Source organism: Populus trichocarpa, chromosome 4 (assembly GCF_000002775.5).
Source record: "Populus trichocarpa isolate Nisqually-1 chromosome 4, P.trichocarpa_v4.1, whole genome shotgun sequence".
NCBI lineage: Eukaryota > Viridiplantae > Streptophyta > Magnoliopsida > Malpighiales > Salicaceae > Populus > Populus trichocarpa.
In genome coordinates, this window is record NC_037288.2 from 4,559,099 (window position 1) to 4,579,580 (window position 20,482).

The following is a 20,482-nucleotide window of genomic DNA, read 5'->3' on the forward strand; positions in this document are numbered from 1 at the left end:
AAAAGTATTTTTTATAAAGTATTTTTTATTTCATGAAGTAATAGGAGTAATTAATTCTACAATATTTAAATTTAAAACCATCAATATTAATATATATTTTTTAAAATTATTTTATAACCTCAATTTCAAAAACATTTTTAACCAAACACATTAAACTATTTTTTCTTCAACCTCAATTTCAACCATGGTTTTAACCAAACACCTATTTTTTTCAAACCAACCTTAACTAAAAATACTTTTTATAAAACAATTTTTTTCAAACCACAACCACAACAGCTACCGCAATACCAAACACACTCTTAGAACACAACCAGCTCCTTCTTCAACTCAAACCAGTAGGTTGTTTTTTTTTTTTTTTTGGTTGCTCGTGGGCATCAGCATTTATGTCGTTAATTAACAAGCAGTATTTCATGCTGGTGATCTTGATCTCTGAGGTAGATCAAACATAATGGAGAAGAAAAGAATGTCACTGATTTGCTTTCATTTGTACAATTGATATGAGAACAATTAGAAAATGTGGAAAGATAATTATATTTCAACACAATCATCATCATCATCGAAGTCATCTGTCTCATCATCCCAGTCCAATTTAAATGAGTTAGCCGACTCCTTCAATTCTGTGAGTCCGGTGAGATCCTCCAAATAAGTAGGATGATTAATTGCTTGAAGCAGGAATTCGATTCCTTTTTTCCGATATTCTGATACAACCTGAGCATATTGTTTGATCATAAGTTAAATTGCAGTTATAATGTAATGAAAGAACTAGAGAACAAAGAACAACAAATGAAGAACATGTCGACTGCAAAAGAAAGGATATATATATATTGCAACTGTCATCCCAAATTTGATAGAAGGTATATGCGTATGAATGCTATCTTTTCTGCAGCTCCTAAAAGAAACTCTGTCAATGATCAGTCTCAATAACAAAGTGCCTCTAAAAGGACCAAGGGAGGCCACATGAGCTGCAAACAAACACTTAAAATTAAGGGGTTCAGGCTGAGAAAACCCTATATGAAGAGAAGATAAGTTAACAAAAGGGAATTTCAGGGGGGGGCGGGGGGTCAGAAAGGCATCTGGTGAAACCCTATTCTTAAATTCCCTAATTGTTTGGACTGCCTAAGCAACAAGAGCATTATCATCTTATTTACCCACTAAACTGCCACTTGTATGAACACTAGAAGTAAGATTGTAAGAGATGATGAAGCAGGCACGTGAAATTAATTGAAAAATCTTCTTGTATCAGCAAAAACTTACAGTGCTGCAACAAGCAGTGCAACTATTAGAGGAGTGGCCTACAAGGGTCATTTGCGAAAAATGAAAGAGAGAACCCCGAATCTGGTGGGGCAATATACCAAGAGGTGGCTCACTGCCACCACTGCTACTAGTGGAGTTTGTGATATCACCTTCAGCAAACATCCTGTTCACAAATGAAAGCAAAAGAAATGGAATTTCTTAATAAATTCTTAATATGAGGATGCCATAGACATAAATATTTGTAGACTACGAGCTTCATTGACATAGTTTTCCAGACTTACCCATCAGGATGATGCAAGATGCTGACAAAAAGCTCTACAGCAAGAGATGAAGCAATAGGAGCAAGCCCTGGACGTGTAACAGTGCACTGTTGGTCTAAAGTTCGATTGGCAGTTGACTGCACAAAGAGAACATGAATTAATTCTGAACTTGATTAAAAAACAATTAATACATCAGATCAATTGCATTCTAGTAAATTACATCTGTAGGTGCAACCACATCATTGCAGAAGTAACAGCCCAGTCTCTTCCCTCCTTTGTCAGTTTGAGCAAGGTTTTCCATATCAACAGATGAAGTGTTAGCATGAACAGAGCTAAAAGGACCAGGGCCATGCCGCATTACCAAGAAGCTATCAAACCCAAGAGCTGCAGTTATAGTAATCTGCAGAAGGATAATTTAATAAATAAATAAAAGCAAACATCCATATGAATTAATAATTGATGGCCAAACCAATGAGTTGAAATCAAGTTAATTGATCCTCCAGATCAATTCAACATAAGCCTGGTGAAAGAAAAGACTGAAAACATCACAAGAACTGTATTAGGTACACAGATCAGATTAAGAAGACACCTTGTTAGCACTTGCACATAGAAGGGTTGGGAGCCATCGGCTCTCTCTTGTATCAGTCAACAAGAAAACTGCATCATGGGAATCAACCAGATCATACAGACGGCTACAATCATCAACCACACTCTTCTCTTCTTGGTTAGTCACTGGATGACCAGGCATTGGTATAGCCATCACTTCACCCTTTGCTTCCTGAGGAAAAAAAAAGGAAAACAAGAGATGAACTATTAGCAAGGATTAATGTTCATGATGAGAAAAAATGAAAAAGAAAGAAAAGAAAAGAAAAGGATCAACATTCATTTTGAGCTAAGCCTTGTGTACATAGCTATTAAAAGTAAAATTAATTACCACAGCTGGAAAAATACGCTTCAAGCTTTTAGCGGCTGCCAAGGCTTTAAAATCACCTCCATCGAGGCAGTCATCCAATGTGTACAGGGACTGCCTCAATGGATTAGACATAGCCACTCTTCCATTGTCAAGTAGTGTAATTTTTCGGACACCCCAAGCCTGCAACATACATAATCTTTGAGAACCAACATATAGACTGTCAACAATAAATCGAATCTTCATATCACACTCACCATAAGCATGCGAGCAACCTGGCATCCAAGCGTGCCTGCTCCTATGAGAAGACACTTCACAGAAGATAACTCATCTAAGTTAAGGGATGGCAAGGCACGCCATCTCATTAGTTTTAAATTCAAATCTGCAGCAGATACGGCCAACCTGTAAAGAACATTTGAAATGATAAGATAAATGGGGTGATACTACCATGGACAAGGAGGAGAAATGGGGACAAATACCTAGTTGGGTCCATGGATGTAGCAAGGTTAATACATCTGTATACGTATTTATTTTTGTTTTTTTCCCATCCAACTGCATTAGGTACAAGTTGACGATCATTCAATCCTGAAAACAGATATTTCTTGCAAGTTAGAGATTCACCATATATGCATGCTGTAGGAAGTCAAAACAGCAATTGGACTAGAGCTGTGTTAGCCAATTTCAGCTGGTCTACCTTGTGGAGCTGTTATTAAGGCTTCAATGACAAGGGAAGACTCCATATCCATAAAACCACGACTCTCTCTGAAGCATAAAAAGTGGACACTCTTCAGATTCCATCTTGAAGAAATCAGTGCTAGGAAGTTGCGAAGAGGCCAACCAGGATCTTTTTCATGACATGGGTCATAAAAACCAAATAGCACCTGATGATAGAAGGCAAATTAGCTTTAAGAGAGAGGCATTTACAATCACATCTCATTACTTTACCCCAGGAGCATATAAACAGATAAATATACAAGAATTGCCCTATTTATAGATACATGATATTCATTTTTCCAAGGAACTGGAAGAGTTTGGAGATGGACCTTTTGATTATCAGCCTGGCAGGCTTCCCAATCCTTTAAATGCCTGATAGTAGCATGGGAATTGGAAGCAATACTGATAAAAAAGAATGGAACATCTGCAGCAGATTTGCATGATCAAGGAGTTAAGGTTATCTCATTGACCAAATGACATGTGAACTGAAAGAAAAGAGATGATTTTACCTGCGGTTAAGCTTGAGTTACGCCAGTCATTACAAGCCACAGATACGGATTTTACCTACACATTACACATATCATTTTAGTATTGCTAAACAGATAAATGACAGCTATTATAATGGATCACTACTGAATTCCCAACAGTTATCATATTATATGCACCTCTTCTGAGGTGAACCATTCTGAAGCACGCTTTGATTCAACCAATGTCGCAGGAGGATCAAGCACCAAGGCAGGGAAAGCAAACCAGTAATGAAAGCTCCATTTTTTTAGGTCTGCGAAGGATATAAGAAGGAACCTTGAAAGCACCGCACTGTCCTCCACTGCTCTCCCATTATGAATGTCTTCCCAAATCTAGTTATTCACAAAACAGAATTTTCATGTGACATCTTTATCTCAAGAAATCATCACATATTCTTTCACAAAATGGAAATCACTGATGGGAGATGGCCATGTTTACAGTTCAAGAATTAGACCAATTTGAACCAAATACCCTCTTCACTTGAACAAACAAGCAGTTAAATCACATTTTCTCTCAACTTACAATAAAGTCAATTCATCACTGCAATGCTAAAATTGCTCATCCAAGATCAATCTGAATGAAATACCTTGTTTGCTTCCTCCTTTAGCAAGCTCTTTTTATCCAGGGCATGGAAGGCCTCCAATGTATTTGTATTGTAAAGAGTCCCGGGTACAGGGCATCTGTTCCTGTTACCGCGACTAATTGCTGGCATTGAAGACTGGTCATTTTCATCAGTCGGCAAAGATTCAGCGAGAAGTCTCAGGTGATTGGATACTTGAGAATGTGAGCAAGGCGCATAAAACCCTGAAACAAGACCAGTCCAAATCCTAGTTTACATGAATAAAGATCGTCTGTATCAACATATGACTAGTCACAAAATCCACACCTGCCTCCTATTCAAAATCCAGCCTCTTAACTGTTAACTCCTTTTCTTTTTTTCAAAAAGCTTGATTAATATAGTTTCAATATATGATTACACATCAATCAATTTCGGAGTTCTCATCATTAACAATTTGAATGCTTAAAGAAAACCCAAAAGAATTAAAAAAAGATATTACCGGTGATGGGTATAGGAGAATCATCGATGCCATATTTGTTGAGCTTCAAAGAAGACAATCTATGCCAGAAACCTTCGTCAGCTAAGCTATTAAAGGGTACGAATTGGAGGATAGTAGAAGATGAAGATCCACATCCACTCCTACTCTTTTCCTCTTGAGCCATAACGCACTCTTATACCTTTCAATTCTGATTAAGATTTGACAGATTGATTGATTGTAAGCAAACTCTTTATGTTTATATATTCTTCAACTTGTTTGTTGAACTCTTTGACGCAAAGAGAAAAGCAGCCTTCCTGACTTTGAGAGTGTTTTCGCTTTTGGTTTTTAATTAAAGTAATTAAAAAACATCATGGAGACAAGACAACAAGCGAATAACGAAGAAGAAGAAGAAGGACTTTGTTTCAGTTCGTGTTTGGAATTGAAACTGGATCTTCCGCGACGAGAGAAATCCTTTTCCCTTCTGTTTTTAGACTTTCACTTCATTAATATTTTCTCAATAATTATTTAGTTCTTCCTGTTCTTTATCTAGTCCTTGTTTGTCTGAACACATCACAAGTTAGTCCCTTATGCGGAGGTCACTGTTAACTCTTTTTCAAAATGTCCAAACTAAATCACTTCTTAAACCTGCTTTTTTCTGGTAAGGTTGGAGATTTTGGCTAAGAATTAAGGGTACAATTAGATTGTAAGTTGTTTTTGGGTGCATAATTAAATTTTAAATGATAACTAATTACATAAGACTTATTTAACCATGAATATAAAACTACAGGGATTAAATAATTATTTCAATAAAAATAGAAGGGCTAAATAAATATTTACTCTTCTTTTTAGTATTTACTGTTCCACGTCGGGTCTGATAACATATTATGAAATCGAGAATGCGGGTAACTGGGTAAGGTTTTTTTTAAATGTTTTTTATTTTAAAATATATTAAAATAATATTTTTTTTATTTTAAAGATTTATTTTTTATATCAATAAATTCAAATAATTCAAAAATAATAATAATTATTATTTTTAATTTTTTTTTAAATATAATCAAACCTAAAAACAAACAAATAAGTTGTGATTTGCTGTTCACTACAAATTCCAGACCTGCAAACTAGGTCCGACCCATCCTGTTTTTTTTTTTTTTTAAAAAAGAATTCTTTGCTTTTAACAAAACATTCTCGTTGTTTGCTTTTTTATTTTCATTTATATTTATTATAGTTATTTATTCAAGCAAATGTGTATACCACATCCCATTCGGCAAAAATAGGTGATCCAAACCAACGATAACAATGCAACAAGAATTAGGGGATGACTATTCAGTTGCGTGTGCGCCACTGCCGGGAATTTTTTTTTTTTTTTTTTTGATAATGCCTTTACACTTAACTAGTTTTGTGGGTCAACAGAGTTTTTTAATATAGTTATTAAACTCTATCCCCCCAGCTAAAATGCTAGATTATTGATTACATGAATTAATCTAAATCAACTTGAATTAATTTAAAAAAATATTTAAAATTTTAATATTTTATATAAAAAAATTAAAAAACAATTCATATGAATATAATCTATACATATTATAAATAATAAAGTTTAAAATATTATTTCAAAAGTTTTTTTTATCTCATATTGAAAAAATACTATGTGATTATTTTAAGTTGAAGTATTTAAATCAAAAAAGTTTTTTATCCCAGATTAAAAAATCATAATTTTTTTCTTGTGAACATAAAGTATATATACTAAAGGGCTTCAAATCCCACATTGAAAAAATAATTTTTTTCTTGTGAACACAGAATATTTATACTAAAAGGTTTCAAATTCCATATTAAAAAAATAAAAACATTCTTCTAGTATTTATATAATAAACTTTGAAAAGGTAACCAACTAAAAAATATGAAAAAAGAAACGTCTCTGATTAGGAAAAAAAACCTAGACTCTACCGGGTTTTGCTAGGTCGCTAGGGTCACGAGTAGACCCGGCAGGTCAATCGGGTTTGATCATTTTTTTGCTCTTGCCGGTCTTTTATTTTACCCCGATCGGTCCAGCCACTTGGTCCCGAGTCAACCCGCCGGGTCAATCCAGGTTTAATAACTATGATTTCTAGATTAGATTGAGTTTCTTAATAAATTAGATAGAAATTGATACAATGTGGCCCATCCAACTTGGTGAGTGCATGTACAACTTGATTGACCTAGCTAAACCCAGTTAGACTTTTTTCAAGAAACAAAAAACAATGTTTATTCAATGATTTTTTGTAAGAAATAGAAGAAAAATTAAATGATGTTTTGAATTGACTCGGGTCAAACTTGCTTAATTCCCACAACCCATGATCTAAGTCATGCTCCTGCTAGGGTTTCACTACTTTGTTTTTCTAGAATCTATTTTTTATTTAATTAAATAATTATAAAACTAGAAATTTTTAGAAAATACTAAAAATAAAATTAACAAAAAAAAAATATTTTTTTTCATCAAACTTGTCTTTTCCTATTCATGTAAATTTTTTGTTTTGTTTTGAAAATAAAATTTATTTTTTATTACCAAAAGAGTTCATTGAATAAAATAGAACAATTATCAAAAACAAATTCCAAAAACCTATAATGATTTGAAATAAAAAGGAAAAAAATATATTTTGAATAAAAAACTTAAAAAAATTGTTTACACATTCTTTTTAACTTCTGACAATTGTTTTTTTTTTAAAAAATTGTTTTTTAAACAAAAACTCATTGTAATCATGAAAGCAATCTTCCATTATCAATCATCTCTCCAAAATTATCTTAAAAAATGAGAACAAAAAATTAGATCAAAATTATAATTAAAAAAATTATATTATATTCTTATTCAATATTAATGAACAAATTATTTTAAAAATTCTATATGTCTGGCTAATATATAATTATTCATAAAAAAATCAATAAAATCATCATAGAAAACACATAATTTGAAAAAAAAAAAACAATTTAAAGTGCTTTACGTGGGGAGCTATAGTATTTTCCCTACTTTTTTAGATTATTTTTTAATATAATTATACCAGCTGGATATCCATCTCCATTGATTCAAATGGTCGTGTGAATAGAGGAATTTGTGTTTTTTTTTTAATTAATATGAGTATTCGGACCAACTTGCGTGTATCTTGATTAATTTTATAGGTTTTAAAGTTAACGATCATATAAGTCTCTAGTAGTCTTAAAGTTTATAGAACTCGAACTGGTGATTTTTAGAGAATAAATCTAAATTCTAACTAGTTAAACTAAACTTCTCGTTATTATGTATAGTGAAATTTTTGTCTTTATAGAGGTGGAGATATAGAAAGGGAGACGAGCTAAAATACTCAGTTTTTGGATGCAAAGGCAGAGAGGGTATACTCCAACACAATAGAGTGTCATATTCAAATTAATATATAATTTATATTTTTAATTTTTAATATATATCTAAAATAAGTTATATTGTTTTTTTTCATTTAAAAAAACTACTTCTATAAATTTTGTTTGATAAATATACAATTTGTTTTCATAATCTATGTATTTTATTTAATAAAAACTGGATATGAAGAAATTTTACGTGGATCTCTATTGCAAGTCCACCTTCAATAAAGGCGGGTATGGAGTATCGAAATCGATCTCCATTGTAAATATTATATAGATTAGGGGTGAGCAAAAAAACCGAAAAACCGATTTAACCGAGAAAACCGAAAAAAAATTAACCCAAAAAACCGAACCGGTACAAAAAACCGATTGAACCGGTTAAAATATTTAGAAAAATGTCCGGTCCGGTTCGGTTTCCGGTTTTGGTGTGCCTGAACCGGCCAACCCGAACCGAACCGAACCGGTTCTAATTAAAAAAAATACTATAAATAGAAAAAATTCTTTGCCTCATGCCCAGTAACCTAACCCTAGCAGTGCGGCCGCCCCCTCTCTTTCTCTCAAACACCAGAGACACGCACAGCTGAAATCCTAACCCTAGCACCCGCGATCGCCGCCTCTTCCTAGACTCTCAAACACCAGAGACACGCCAAGCATCAGCTGAAATCCTAACACTAGCACCGGCGGCCGCCCCCTCCTTAGAGTCTTAGACTCTCAAACACAAACAACCAGAGAAACGCCAAGCATCAGCAAAAATTTGAAAGTTGAAACCAATCAAGCCTCTCAAGTCTCAACAATAGATCAACGTGTTCCAGAACGGCAGAACCTATCTAGTTGGCCTTTCCTCTTCATCTATACAAGATCACAGACACATGGTACTTCTCTGAATCTCTATAACATTTCACATATGCATCCTGTCAACATTCTCTCATTGTCATTTTTTTCAGCCCCTTCTACAACAAGATCATAATTGATTAATGACCTTGCTGAATTTCTTCTGGCAATTTTATTTTTATTTTATGGTTGCAGACAAGATGTTGGGTCTAAAAGACTAAAACACACTGTACTACTGTAGATTCAAGAAGAAAGTTCGATTTTATAGCAGTAAGTTTTAATTATGTTTTTTCCTTTTTAATTAATTAATTAGTCTATCCTCTATTATATTTATTGTATTTGCTTTTCAATTCAGAGATCAGAGACACAGTTGTTGTTTTGAATGCTCAAAAATCCATATCTAAGGTAACCATTTGTAGTTTTTTATTGGGTTTTTATTTTACTGTATTGCTTGCGTAAATGCTTGTGATTGCTTTAATTGGGTTTTTATTCTTGAGCAATGAAAGGAATGTATATATCTTGATCTAGTGCTTGCGGCATTGCAAATTACTTAGTCAGAATTGCAAATTAATTATTTTCTGTTTCTTCAAATTAGTCAGATTGACAACAACAATATGAGGAAGTGAAGAATATGTAAAACTGTTTTCCAAACTAAGTATGCAGAATTGAAAACCCATGTTTGTGCTTTATTTTAATTGATAATTGAAAACCCATGTTTGAGCACTGAAAGGAATGTATATATCTTGATCTAGTGCTTGCGGCATTGCAAATTATTTAGTCAGAATTGCAATTATTTTCTGTTTCTTCAAATTAGACAGATTGACAACAACAATAGGATGAAGTGCAGAATATGTAAAACTGTTTTCCAAACCAAGTCGACAGAATTGAAAACCCATGTTTGTGCTTTATTTTCGTTGATAATTAAGGAAATAAGAGATTCCTTATCTGTATTTTGATCTACAGTGTACTTGTTGCTGGAAAATCATATTGATTTTATTCTTTATATGAAAAATTGTTTCTGCTTCTATTTGGATTTTTGTTTCCCTGTTCAACTTCCTATTTTCATTCTATTGCTTAGAATTTCTCTTGAAAATTGCCCAAATCTGATGTGGAATACTTTTATTTTTATATCTTCTAATTTAATTTATCAAGTTATAATTTTATATTTTTAATTTCAGGTTTTGATGGCAACAATTGGACTATTGGAGTGTTTTATGATAATGTTATTTGTTGTTTTTGTTAAGCCCTTTGAAGGCAATGCTTTGTAATTTGTATTTGAACTTATTGGTATGTGTTATTTAAACTTATCTGCAGCAGGAGTCCTGCTCACCCAAACAAAACAAATGAAAAATTATTAGGAAGGCAACAAATGAATATTCAGTTGCAAAAAACAACCCAAAAAAAAATTGATTTGGTTAAGAATCTTATAAGAAAAGTAGACAATATTATCATTAATTACAAGCCCATCAGAAATTTAATTAAAAACCCATCAAAAAGCCCATTAAAAACCCATTACAAACAGCCCAAAATATATTATAGGTTTTCTCGGTTTTTTTACATTAAAAACCGAACCGAAACCGGTCGGTTTGACTCGGTTTCGGTTGCTTTTTTTTTTAAAAAAAATTTCGGTTTGGTTGGTTTTTATAGGAAAAAACCGAACCGAACCGAAAATGATCACCCCTAATATAGATGGATATGGAGCTCAAGAGTTCTCCATAAAACTGAAGGTGGAGGAGGGTACATATCTCTATTATAAAGAAGTACTAATTTTTTTTTTATATATTTATTAGGATAATAATCAATTTTTATATCTTTCATTATTTGTATTTCATATGTTTGAGTATTTAGCTACTCCATTCTTTTCATCAAATAAATAAATGATATATCTGAAAATTAGTACTGATCATGTAGCTTTATCTGTGCTGGATGCATCCTTTCCATTTGAAAGATTTGGCTTGCAATGTCCTCTACAATTAATGAATGAGTTATGCAACCATGCAATAATCTCACAAAGCTACGTTGCACCTAATTGCAATTCACAGTTATGCAATTTCAGATGCCAGCAAACAAAAAAGAGGTATTATTCAAACCCAGACCTGATTCATGTTACATTACACAAGACAGTTATGATTAGAGTTTTAAGTCTTACAAAAGAACATCCATGCTTACAAATACTAAGATTATACCACCTCGTCAACGCAAAGGCTAGTGTAAACCTAGCACGGCGCTAGTCCCAGGTAAGGGAAGCCTGGTTGCGGTGGCCAATGGGAGCTATTAATTGTAAATATCAACAAAAAAGAAAGAAAAAAGAGATGATACCAACTCTCATAATACTCTTGGCAGAAGCATCCTAGGCATCAATCGTGTAAAATATGTATTGCTATCAGAAAGTCTTCCACATTTTGCACACCTCTCACACACAAACAGATAACACTTCCCAGAAGAGATACGGGCATGAACATCAACACCACCACCAACAACAAGATTTTTGGTTCTTAAGAAGACGAGCTCGAGGAATCAAAGAAAGTCACCCTCCTTTTCTTGTTTGGAAGTGTTGTCCTTGGTGAGTATTCTAGTGAGGCAGAACCTTTCTCCAAGACAGATGTTAGGGCATGGTGAATAGATTTTGTAAGATGCTGCATTGCCTCTGCATCATCTACAGCATTCTTATTTCTGTTGCTGGTGAATACAAACTCATTCTTTAACCGGTTTCCCAAGGTTGATATTTCTGCGTTCACCATTTTCAAAGGAAGTGCATCAACAGCTTGTCTTATATCGGATAGAAGCTCAGGTCGATAGTCACAACAGATAGATGCCTTGAAGTACAACGTTCCTTCTTTAGTTCCATCAAAATATGTCTCAACTTTTACTTCGTCATCAGCTGTTGGAATAAGAAGGCCTTTACAGGATTCCAAGGCATTCCTTTTGAGTTCATTGACTTGGCTAATGACTGCGGCAAGCAACGTGGCTTTGTCCATCTACAATTATCATTTAAACACAAAGATACAAGTCAGAACCGATAATGGGAATTGCCACGATCATTAATTAAGTTACATGGGCTTAAGACGAAATAAAAGCGAAACTACGATCGCAGCCAACAGCATGCTTATGCTAGCAGTGACATACCAGCAAGATATGCCTTCATATTTCAATGTTACCTGCAAAAGTAATTTGGTTAATTAAGAAAAATCAATGATTCATTCAGCTACTACTTTGATTTTAATCAAAGTTTATAGGCTAAGCTAACTCCCTCCAGAACTTTCAGTAGAAAACAGTTCGAAAAAGGCCAATAAAGATGAGGTAAATAAATGATTATTTTGACTTAGTCAACAATTGCAACTTCACATAAGAAAATGACAGAAAATACACAATGAGAAGGACAATGACCGAAAGAAATCCTATAATACTTAATGTTGTCAATTTCGAAGCTTGAGAATTTTAAATATAGCGTCTTTCTTGTCCCAGACGTCTATTTCATGTTGGCATTTCCGACCTTGATATTAAATCATATGTATTATATGATCGAGATAAATTATCATACTCAGCAGCTAATAAAGAAAAAAAACTTAAACCATCACACATATGAATACTCAAAAAAACATCATGGTGGGACCATGATTCAGGACCTGGCATATTGTCCCACCATCCGATTAATATTATCATTTATCAACTACTAGTTCATATATTTGTGTGTGTGTGTGTGTGTGTGTGTGTGTGTGTGTCTGAGGGCGTATCCTGCCGACAGTAGGTTTGACTCTGCTATATATTAATCTTATTTTCTAGAATCAATATGTGGTTTGTTTCTTCTTGTTAAAATACTAGAAGATCATCAAATAAACGAACGATAAATTAGGACCAGGGGGAGGTTCCAAGCCATCAGTAAACTAGAATTTATCTCCTTTAATATCCCGTAGCCAGAGCTCATAAGTTGGCTTCACAATCTCAAGCCTGGCTTATTGAAGAACAACACACAACTAGCAGATTCAACTAGAACTATGGACATTATAATGTAATGATGCATTTAGGAAATACATGTTATTCATCCTTCTAGTAACTTGTAGGTCACCATGTTGAGATTAGAGAAAATGTTCTTATTCTTTTGATGAATGGGATTAAAGAAAATGTTATAAATTCTATTTTATTAAAAAGTATCCAAGGATGAGAAGCAAGGGTTGCAACCAGTACTAATTAACCATACCCCTTCTAATGCATTATCTAAGTATTTAATCTCAACCTCCATATTTTTTCTTTTTGATGACAGATTAAAGATCCCTAGTTGACTTTGTTCACAAAAAATATGCAGTTGACTACTCAATGAGAAATAAAATCTAGATGATGTGCCATAAACCGAAGTTAGCTACTCTTTCTAATATGAAAGTAAAAGGTATGATAACACCATATAAAAGTCTATAAAACATTGATGAAATCCCTTGAGCTTCATAAGGGAAGATGAAACAGCGAGCAAACAACACAAGTACGGATCCTTCTGGTTTATTAGAACATAATATGTCTCTCTAATTTAAGCTTTATCAGGAGCAATGAAACTTGTCAAGATTATAACTGCTGTTTCAGTACTTCATGCTTATATATTGCTTAAATTTAGAGTTTATCATCCATGATATTGAATTGTCCTTTTCTTTTAGCTGTTTTCTAAAACAGTGTCAAAGTTTTTCTACAATCTGGCATGAGCCTTGGTTTAGTTGCTCTGCAAATAGAGGGAAACTTAAAGGGAAGTTTTGAGTCCAATTTTTTACATTTTCCTGGTTTCTGGACAAGTCAGAATTTTCATTAAATAGGCCAAACTAATTTGGTTGTTTAACGTTACTATAAGATTGAGGTCCTGAGGTGTTTCTTTCTACTGGTATTTTATTTCTTTAATTTCCGATGCCATAAGATTGCTTCCTCCCCGATCAATTATCATGCCTTAAAAATTACTCTATTTAATCCTTAGATTTCATCATGTCCTAACTTCTGTCAGCAACCAGGAATTATATCTTGACCAATCAGGAATTATATCTTTCAATCCATCAATGATACAAAGTCAGGAACACCAGCCAAAATCCCTCTAATTAAACTAATCAAGTAGTCTTCATGTTACCTCCTATTAACCAGTTTTCAGAATCAATTCTGGTAAAAGTTAATAAACTTGCTACAACAATCAAGGGAATGATTTAGAATTAAGCAGCACTGTGTAATCATATTAAGACAATTGATCTTGACCAACAAATTTTTTTGTGACAAAAACTAACAAATTAAGGAAGGAAACACATATGCTAACCTTTTCAGTGCAGGGCACAAGACCGCGAAGAGTATCAAGATGGGCATTGATCCTCTCCCTCCTCCTCCTCTCGGCCTCGCTATGGCTCTTCAAAGCTGCCAAAGCCTTGGCCTCAGATATCCCCTTATTCCCAACTCTTGCAGGTGCCTTTACTAGCTCTCCCATCTCAGCATCCAACACCAAAGTTTGAGAAACCATTGGCCTACCTTGCAAAACATCACTAAAACCCTCTAAACTACGCGGAAACGGATCAAACGTGTTCATATAACCGGACCCAGATGAAGAGTTAGAGTTAAAACAGAAGTCAAACATTGTAAAAAGAAGCAAGTTCTTGAATTTTGAAAAATATGCTTATGTTGTACAATATGTTTAGTCTACGAGCCAAAAGTGCAGAAGAGTAGGCCTGGAGGTCGAGTTGTTGGAGCAAACCAGAAAGAAAGCATTTGGAGAGGAAAGTTTTGTTGTTTAACAGCTTTGTTGGTGAGTCTTGATGTTGTTTTAGCTATGATCATGAATTCCATAACGGAAAAGGGACACTTTTGGGTTTGAAAGGACATCGAAATATGTTAACAAAAAAAAATCCACATTTTCTTCTTGATACTCTTGAAGAGCATTATTTATTTGCTATACGTGTTACTTTCTTTGGAAACTGGAGCTTAATTTGTCTGAGAAAGAGAGAGAGAGAGAGAGACAATCTTGAAAGAGTGAGCCTTCAAATTTTTCTGGGATTTCGATGAAAATACAGGGAGAGAAAGGGACAAAGATCCTCAAAGGAAATGGAGTTCACAGGGATGGTTTTTCTTGGAATGGAGAGAGAGGTGAAACAAATGGACGCAACTCCAGAGTTGAGACTTGGAGTTGTGCAGTCTTGGAAGCAGTATAAATGGGGACTGCCCTGGCTATGCAGGCTTCATTTTTTTCAACTCGTAAAATATTGCTCGGAAGTTGAGAGGTCAAAAGGGCTAAACCAAACACAGTTTTGGAGCATCTGCTGATCTAAACGCTAAGCAAGAGTCCAAATTATTGGATAAATAAACGATTTGAAAACTTGTGTTTTGGAAGCTCTGGAAGGGGTATCCGGTGTAAAGGACACCGCATCGTATGTGTCTTTTTTGATATTTTGTCCATTGTTTGATTAGAAGAGTCAATACAAATCAGCCCTCCTTTTAAACTATGAAATCTTCAAACTTCTAATCTTTATTTCACAATTTTATTAGTGTCATTCAGTTTATTAATGCTATAAAAGTTGACTTTTAAAGTATTTTTTTGTTTAAAATATATTAAAATAATATATTTTTTTAAAAATTTATTTTTAATATTATCACATCAAAATAATTCAAAATATAAAATAATATTTTAAAGTTATAAAAATTAAAAATCCTCAAAAGTATGGTTAAACTATAACGTGAAACACCACCAAAAATCAACTGAGCATGTGTTTGATATTTTATAGTGTAGGGTATTTTTTAAAAATATTTTATACTTAAAAATATATTAGAATATTTTTTTTATATCAACCAATCAAAATCATTAAGAAACACTAAATTTATTATTTTTTCTAAACAAATAAACTTTTTAAAAATTAAAAAATAAAAAACAAAAACTACCGCACACATTATTAAGTGAACTCTACATTTTTTAGGATAAGATATTTTTAAAAAAATATATAGCTTCAACCGCTGATAGTGAATTATTCATGAAAATTTCAATATGATAGTATTTAATTATTATATGCATTTGTATTTCCCTGGCATCTAACTTCAACCACTTTGCTCCAACATGTTCTTTTACAGCCGCAATTCCATCCAATCACCATGGGATTTGGTAAATGGTCAATTTTATTTGTAAGTTTCTGAAAATTTTCCATTTTCTCGACAATAATCCCAAATATATTAATTTTACTGCTGGATCTGATTTTTAAGGTGTTTATCTAATTTATTGGCTATTTTTCATTGTTTAAGGTGGTTGTTCGATTTTGTTTTTCTTTTATAGCATTCTGTCTTTTTGTGGGTCTTTGTGCTGCAATGAAAGTTTTATACAAATGGTTAATAAATTAGTTTTCAGAACTTTTGTAAGAAAAAAAAAAGAGTATCAAATGGAAGATCAAAATAAAAAAAATTATTAGTGAATTATAAAAAAAAAGTATGTCAGCTATCTGTACATTTATAAAATAGTTTTTATATTTTATATCAAAATTATAGATCAAATAAGTAAAATCTCATTCTATATATTTTTTTAGTTCTCTTAATGTGCTATATAAATTTGGTTCATTCTTTATTTGAAATAATACTCTTATATATTAGTTGGCTTTAGATCTAAACTAGTTTTGATACCTACGCTTCATCACGAGCCCAATTTTTTTTTTTTTTTGTAAAATACGATGCCTAAATACTAAAATGGAATAAAAAAATATAAAAAAACGATCATGATAAATTTGTAACAACACTAATTAGGGTTAAGCAAACACAAGATATCTTGTCAAATTTACGGCCCAGATCATGTGACTAGAATAACCCGATAAAAAAAATTATAAAGACTTTTTTTCTAAAAAAATATGTTAACTTTTTAAATCTATGACCCGAGTCATTAAACTTGAATCACCAAATCTAGAAAAAATTATGAAGTTCAATTCTCAATTAGTTAAATATCAAAGAATAAAATCGAATAAATTTTTTTAATTATACAAGTGGATTTTACAAAATAAAAATTAAAAGAATAAGGATCAGAATTATCATCATCATCATTATTATTAATTATTACTATTATTATTAAAATATTACTACTACTACTATCATCACAATTATTGCTAGCATTATCATTAATAATAGTAGTAATAGTAGTAGTTTCGTCGAAATTTCCAACTCCATGCGGCAGCCTAGTCCCATTAGACTCAACCCTTTCGCTCACCGATTTACTCGTGTTTGCCTACAACTAGTTTGTCCCACAAACTCAAGAGGTTACCCACACTCTTTCAACGTTGTAAACAAGCTGAATACACAAATGAATATGAACAAAAGCAAGCACACTTATTACAAGAACCAATCTCAACCTTTATTAGTCTCGTCAACAAAGGATATACACAAGTTTGTCTGTGTGTGTGCTATGCACAAGTGTTCTACTCCCAGAACATTGCATGCTACAAACCTTATATACAACCTATTACAAGGGAAATAACATGGAAGATTACAACGAAACTGTCCCCCAAGACACGAACCACATTTGGCTAGTTTTTCCTGCTGATAACTGCCGAAAAATTGCCCCTAATTGTTGCTTCTTCCTTGGTCAGCTATCCCGCCACCCAACAGGAATGATACGATCCAGGCAAGGTCAAATTCGGATTTTGACGTAAAAAGTGCATCTATCCAGTTTTACGGCAACAGTCATAATTCTCAATCCGATCGTTGGATCGAGCTGAAAGTTTACATGGAGTCTCCTGACATGTTTTCCTACCTTAGACTAAAATTTCAGGTCAATCAGAGATTGGAAAGTCATCTCAATACGGGTCAACAAAGGCTGTATGAATTTTGTTATTTACTTTCATTTGACTTGTGGACTTCCTATTTGGCTAGAATTCTTTTCCTAAAAAGATGTGGCAGCTTATTTTTGGAAATCTACTAATTCTACAAAGATCTTTAATGGGCTGCAATATAGTTTCCAAGTGTGGCAAGGATTCATAATTATTTCAGAATCCTTTTATTACAAGGATTCCTTATTCATTCTAGCTACAAAAAAAGAAAGAAGACTTCAGAATAAATTCTACATTCAGATAAGATTTCCTAGTCTATTTGAGACTTTTAAAGGGCAACAAATCTGATCCTATTATATTTAGGATATTAAATTCAGATTTATTATTGTTATTATTATTTTCTTCTTAGTTTAGGGTTTATTTATATTATTTGGGTTTAATTGTAAGTGGGTATCATATAAGTCCACATAAGGGATCCATTAGGGTTTATTTTAGTTTGGAGTCACTATAAATAAGGGCATAACCAGACATGTAAGGTTAGACAATTCAGATTAATAAAACTTCTTGTTTGTCGCACTTTGTGTGTGTGTGTGTGTTGGTAAGATAATCTCCCTTTCATGGTTCTCTAATGAACTGAAAAACAACTTATCGAAGAACAACTATCTTCGTGGCATCATCCTTATACTTCTCGTTCGCGAATCAATATTCATTGGGTGGGAGTTTCCGTTTCCAATAGTGCTGGTGCTTAGGTACAAGTTATCTTTGTGTCACACTCCTATCAAACCTGATTTACTTGGCTTTCTAGGAATTTGTGTCTTTACGTGTGGGTTGCGTGACCATGTGATCACGAGGTTCGCATCACAAGTTGTCCCTTCTGCCAACTCCCATATTGCCAGAATAGGTGTCCGCATACCTTAGACTGTTCATCGTCCAAGTCCACAATCTCATCAGCTTATTGCACCAATACGCCAATGTTGTTGAATTGCTAGACATACACTGTTGTCAAATCCGCCAATGCCTATGCACGCTGCCACTACTGATGCATGCTGCCATTCATGCCATAAGTGTTTACATCAAGTCTTGGACTATCCTTTGTCCAGACTTATTGTCAGCCTCTGTTGTCAATTTTATCAATGCTGCTAATGTCATCAATGTTGTCGATCTTATCAGTGCTGCCGATTTAGACATTGTCCCATTGTGTCATTCCAACACTATTTCGTCAAGTCTTAGACAATCCATCATCAGCCCCTCCTGTCGATTCTATCGACGCTGTTGATTTCATCGACATTGTCCCGTTGTGTCATCCCAACATTGTTTTTGTCAGCATACCCATGATGAATTTAACCCCATTACAAACCTCCTCCACCAGAAGAAGTCGACGTCCTCGTCAAACCAAACATGAAGCACCTCTGCATTAAGGCATTAAGTCTATCCACTGTCACAATTCAAGGTTGCCCACATACAACCTCTCAGTTTTGCCCATAATCACATCCAGAATACTGTCCATTGATTCTGTGATGTCAAGCTGACCTTCCCGTCGTCAACTCATTTTCAAACCAAGCTGTGATTAACATTTTCTTTAAGGTCCTGCTTATTTCCCAACATAGTCAAATAAACTTTGAGTCCAACCCAAAGCATTGAGATCAATCCCATCAATCTCGTCTGACCAAAGACAAAGTTGTACCTCTCTGCAATTACATAACTGCCATGTCTTTCAGAATTCATATGAGACTTCTCCAAGCCACACACAAGCTGTTCTCATTACCTTAACAATCCTACATGCCAAGTTCGTTCACCTACAAGCTATCTTCATGAAGTTTAAATGCTTCCCACAACATCCTAGAGATTATGTCTTCTCTATGAATAACACCACATAAAACCCATCTTGAAGAATTGAATAAACCCTATAAATTCACCAACTCTTCCAACGAAGACATGTAACCTGCAAGTATAGAAATGAGCAACCCAGTTCCGGTGATAAATAATGACTTATGTCGAAGTTCTTTCATTAAGTCTCATTCCTGCCCAAGCATACACATATAACATCCCAGCGTCAAATCCATCTGACTTGGTCTTCCATACGCTATTATTGTACCTAAGACACTTTCGACATCAACCAAAAATCTCGTTGACACAACAACCCTGTGTCCAACCTTTGTCACATGTTTCGGCCACCGAAAAGTCTTGACATGATAACCCAACAAAGGCCAATACCATTTGGCTTCCATCACTGTGAACCATGCATCGTCACAATGCATAGGACAACCGTCGATATTGCCTCTCCTCCAAGACAGTACACCAAATCTTTCTCGTTGATGATTTTGGCTTCTTAGCTGAACCCATTGAATCGACTGCCGAATCTATCACCCAGACTGTCCATCGTCAAAGTGCAGACTCCTAAGGCCATGCCTCCATTGTACTGCCTCCCCTTCAAGGTAACACATCAAACTAAATTCGTCTAGTCTGGTTCCTTAACCAAATCTTTCCATGACTTGGTTGTCGAATTCTTCACCTTAATCAGTCATTGTCATCAAGGTCCTTGAATTCCTAATGGTTTCACTGTGCTGCCTCCCCTCTAAGACAACACACCAAACTAAGTCTGTCTAGCCTGGTTCCTCGTTGTATAGCCTGTCAGTTGGCCATAATTCTAGCATAGTTATTTTGCTTTTGTCACCTTGATCTTTCATCGACAAGGTGCATAAAACAGACCCCAAGTCTGCCTCATCCAAGGTAGTCTCGCCCAGCCATTCCCACCTCCGCCAGGCTGGTTCCAACGTGACTGAATTCCATCTTAGCCACCAAACACACGTACGAGATTTACATATGTAGTGTCCTCATCGCCAT

At 34.1% G+C, this 20,482-nt stretch overlaps 2 protein-coding genes across 2 annotated transcripts; both read right to left on the bottom strand.

The window, feature by feature from the left end:
* Window positions 1-446: 446 nt before the first annotated feature.
* LOC7470216 (ubiquitin-like modifier-activating enzyme atg7) lies at window positions 447-5,197 on the bottom strand. The gene is made up of 14 exons (XM_002305041.4): window positions 4,722-5,197; window positions 4,250-4,467; window positions 3,804-3,995; window positions 3,648-3,702; window positions 3,468-3,562; window positions 3,119-3,305; window positions 2,904-3,009; window positions 2,682-2,826; window positions 2,449-2,607; window positions 2,104-2,292; window positions 1,735-1,914; window positions 1,536-1,651; window positions 1,255-1,417; window positions 447-708 (listed from the first exon to the last, which is right to left on the bottom strand). The coding sequence occupies exons 1-14, from the start codon at window positions 4,882-4,884 to the stop codon at window positions 529-531; spliced, it is 2,148 nt and encodes a 715-aa protein (XP_002305077.3). The 5' UTR covers window positions 4,885-5,197; the 3' UTR covers window positions 447-528.
* Window positions 5,198-10,951: 5,754 nt separating this feature from the next.
* LOC7470214 (transcription factor bHLH106) lies at window positions 10,952-15,233 on the bottom strand. Its single transcript, XM_002305039.4, has 2 exons — window positions 14,173-15,233; window positions 10,952-11,872 (listed from the first exon to the last, which is right to left on the bottom strand). The coding sequence occupies exons 1-2, from the start codon at window positions 14,482-14,484 to the stop codon at window positions 11,390-11,392; spliced, it is 795 nt and encodes a 264-aa protein (XP_002305075.2). The 5' UTR covers window positions 14,485-15,233; the 3' UTR covers window positions 10,952-11,389.
* Between the last annotated feature and the right edge of the window lie 5,249 nt (window positions 15,234-20,482).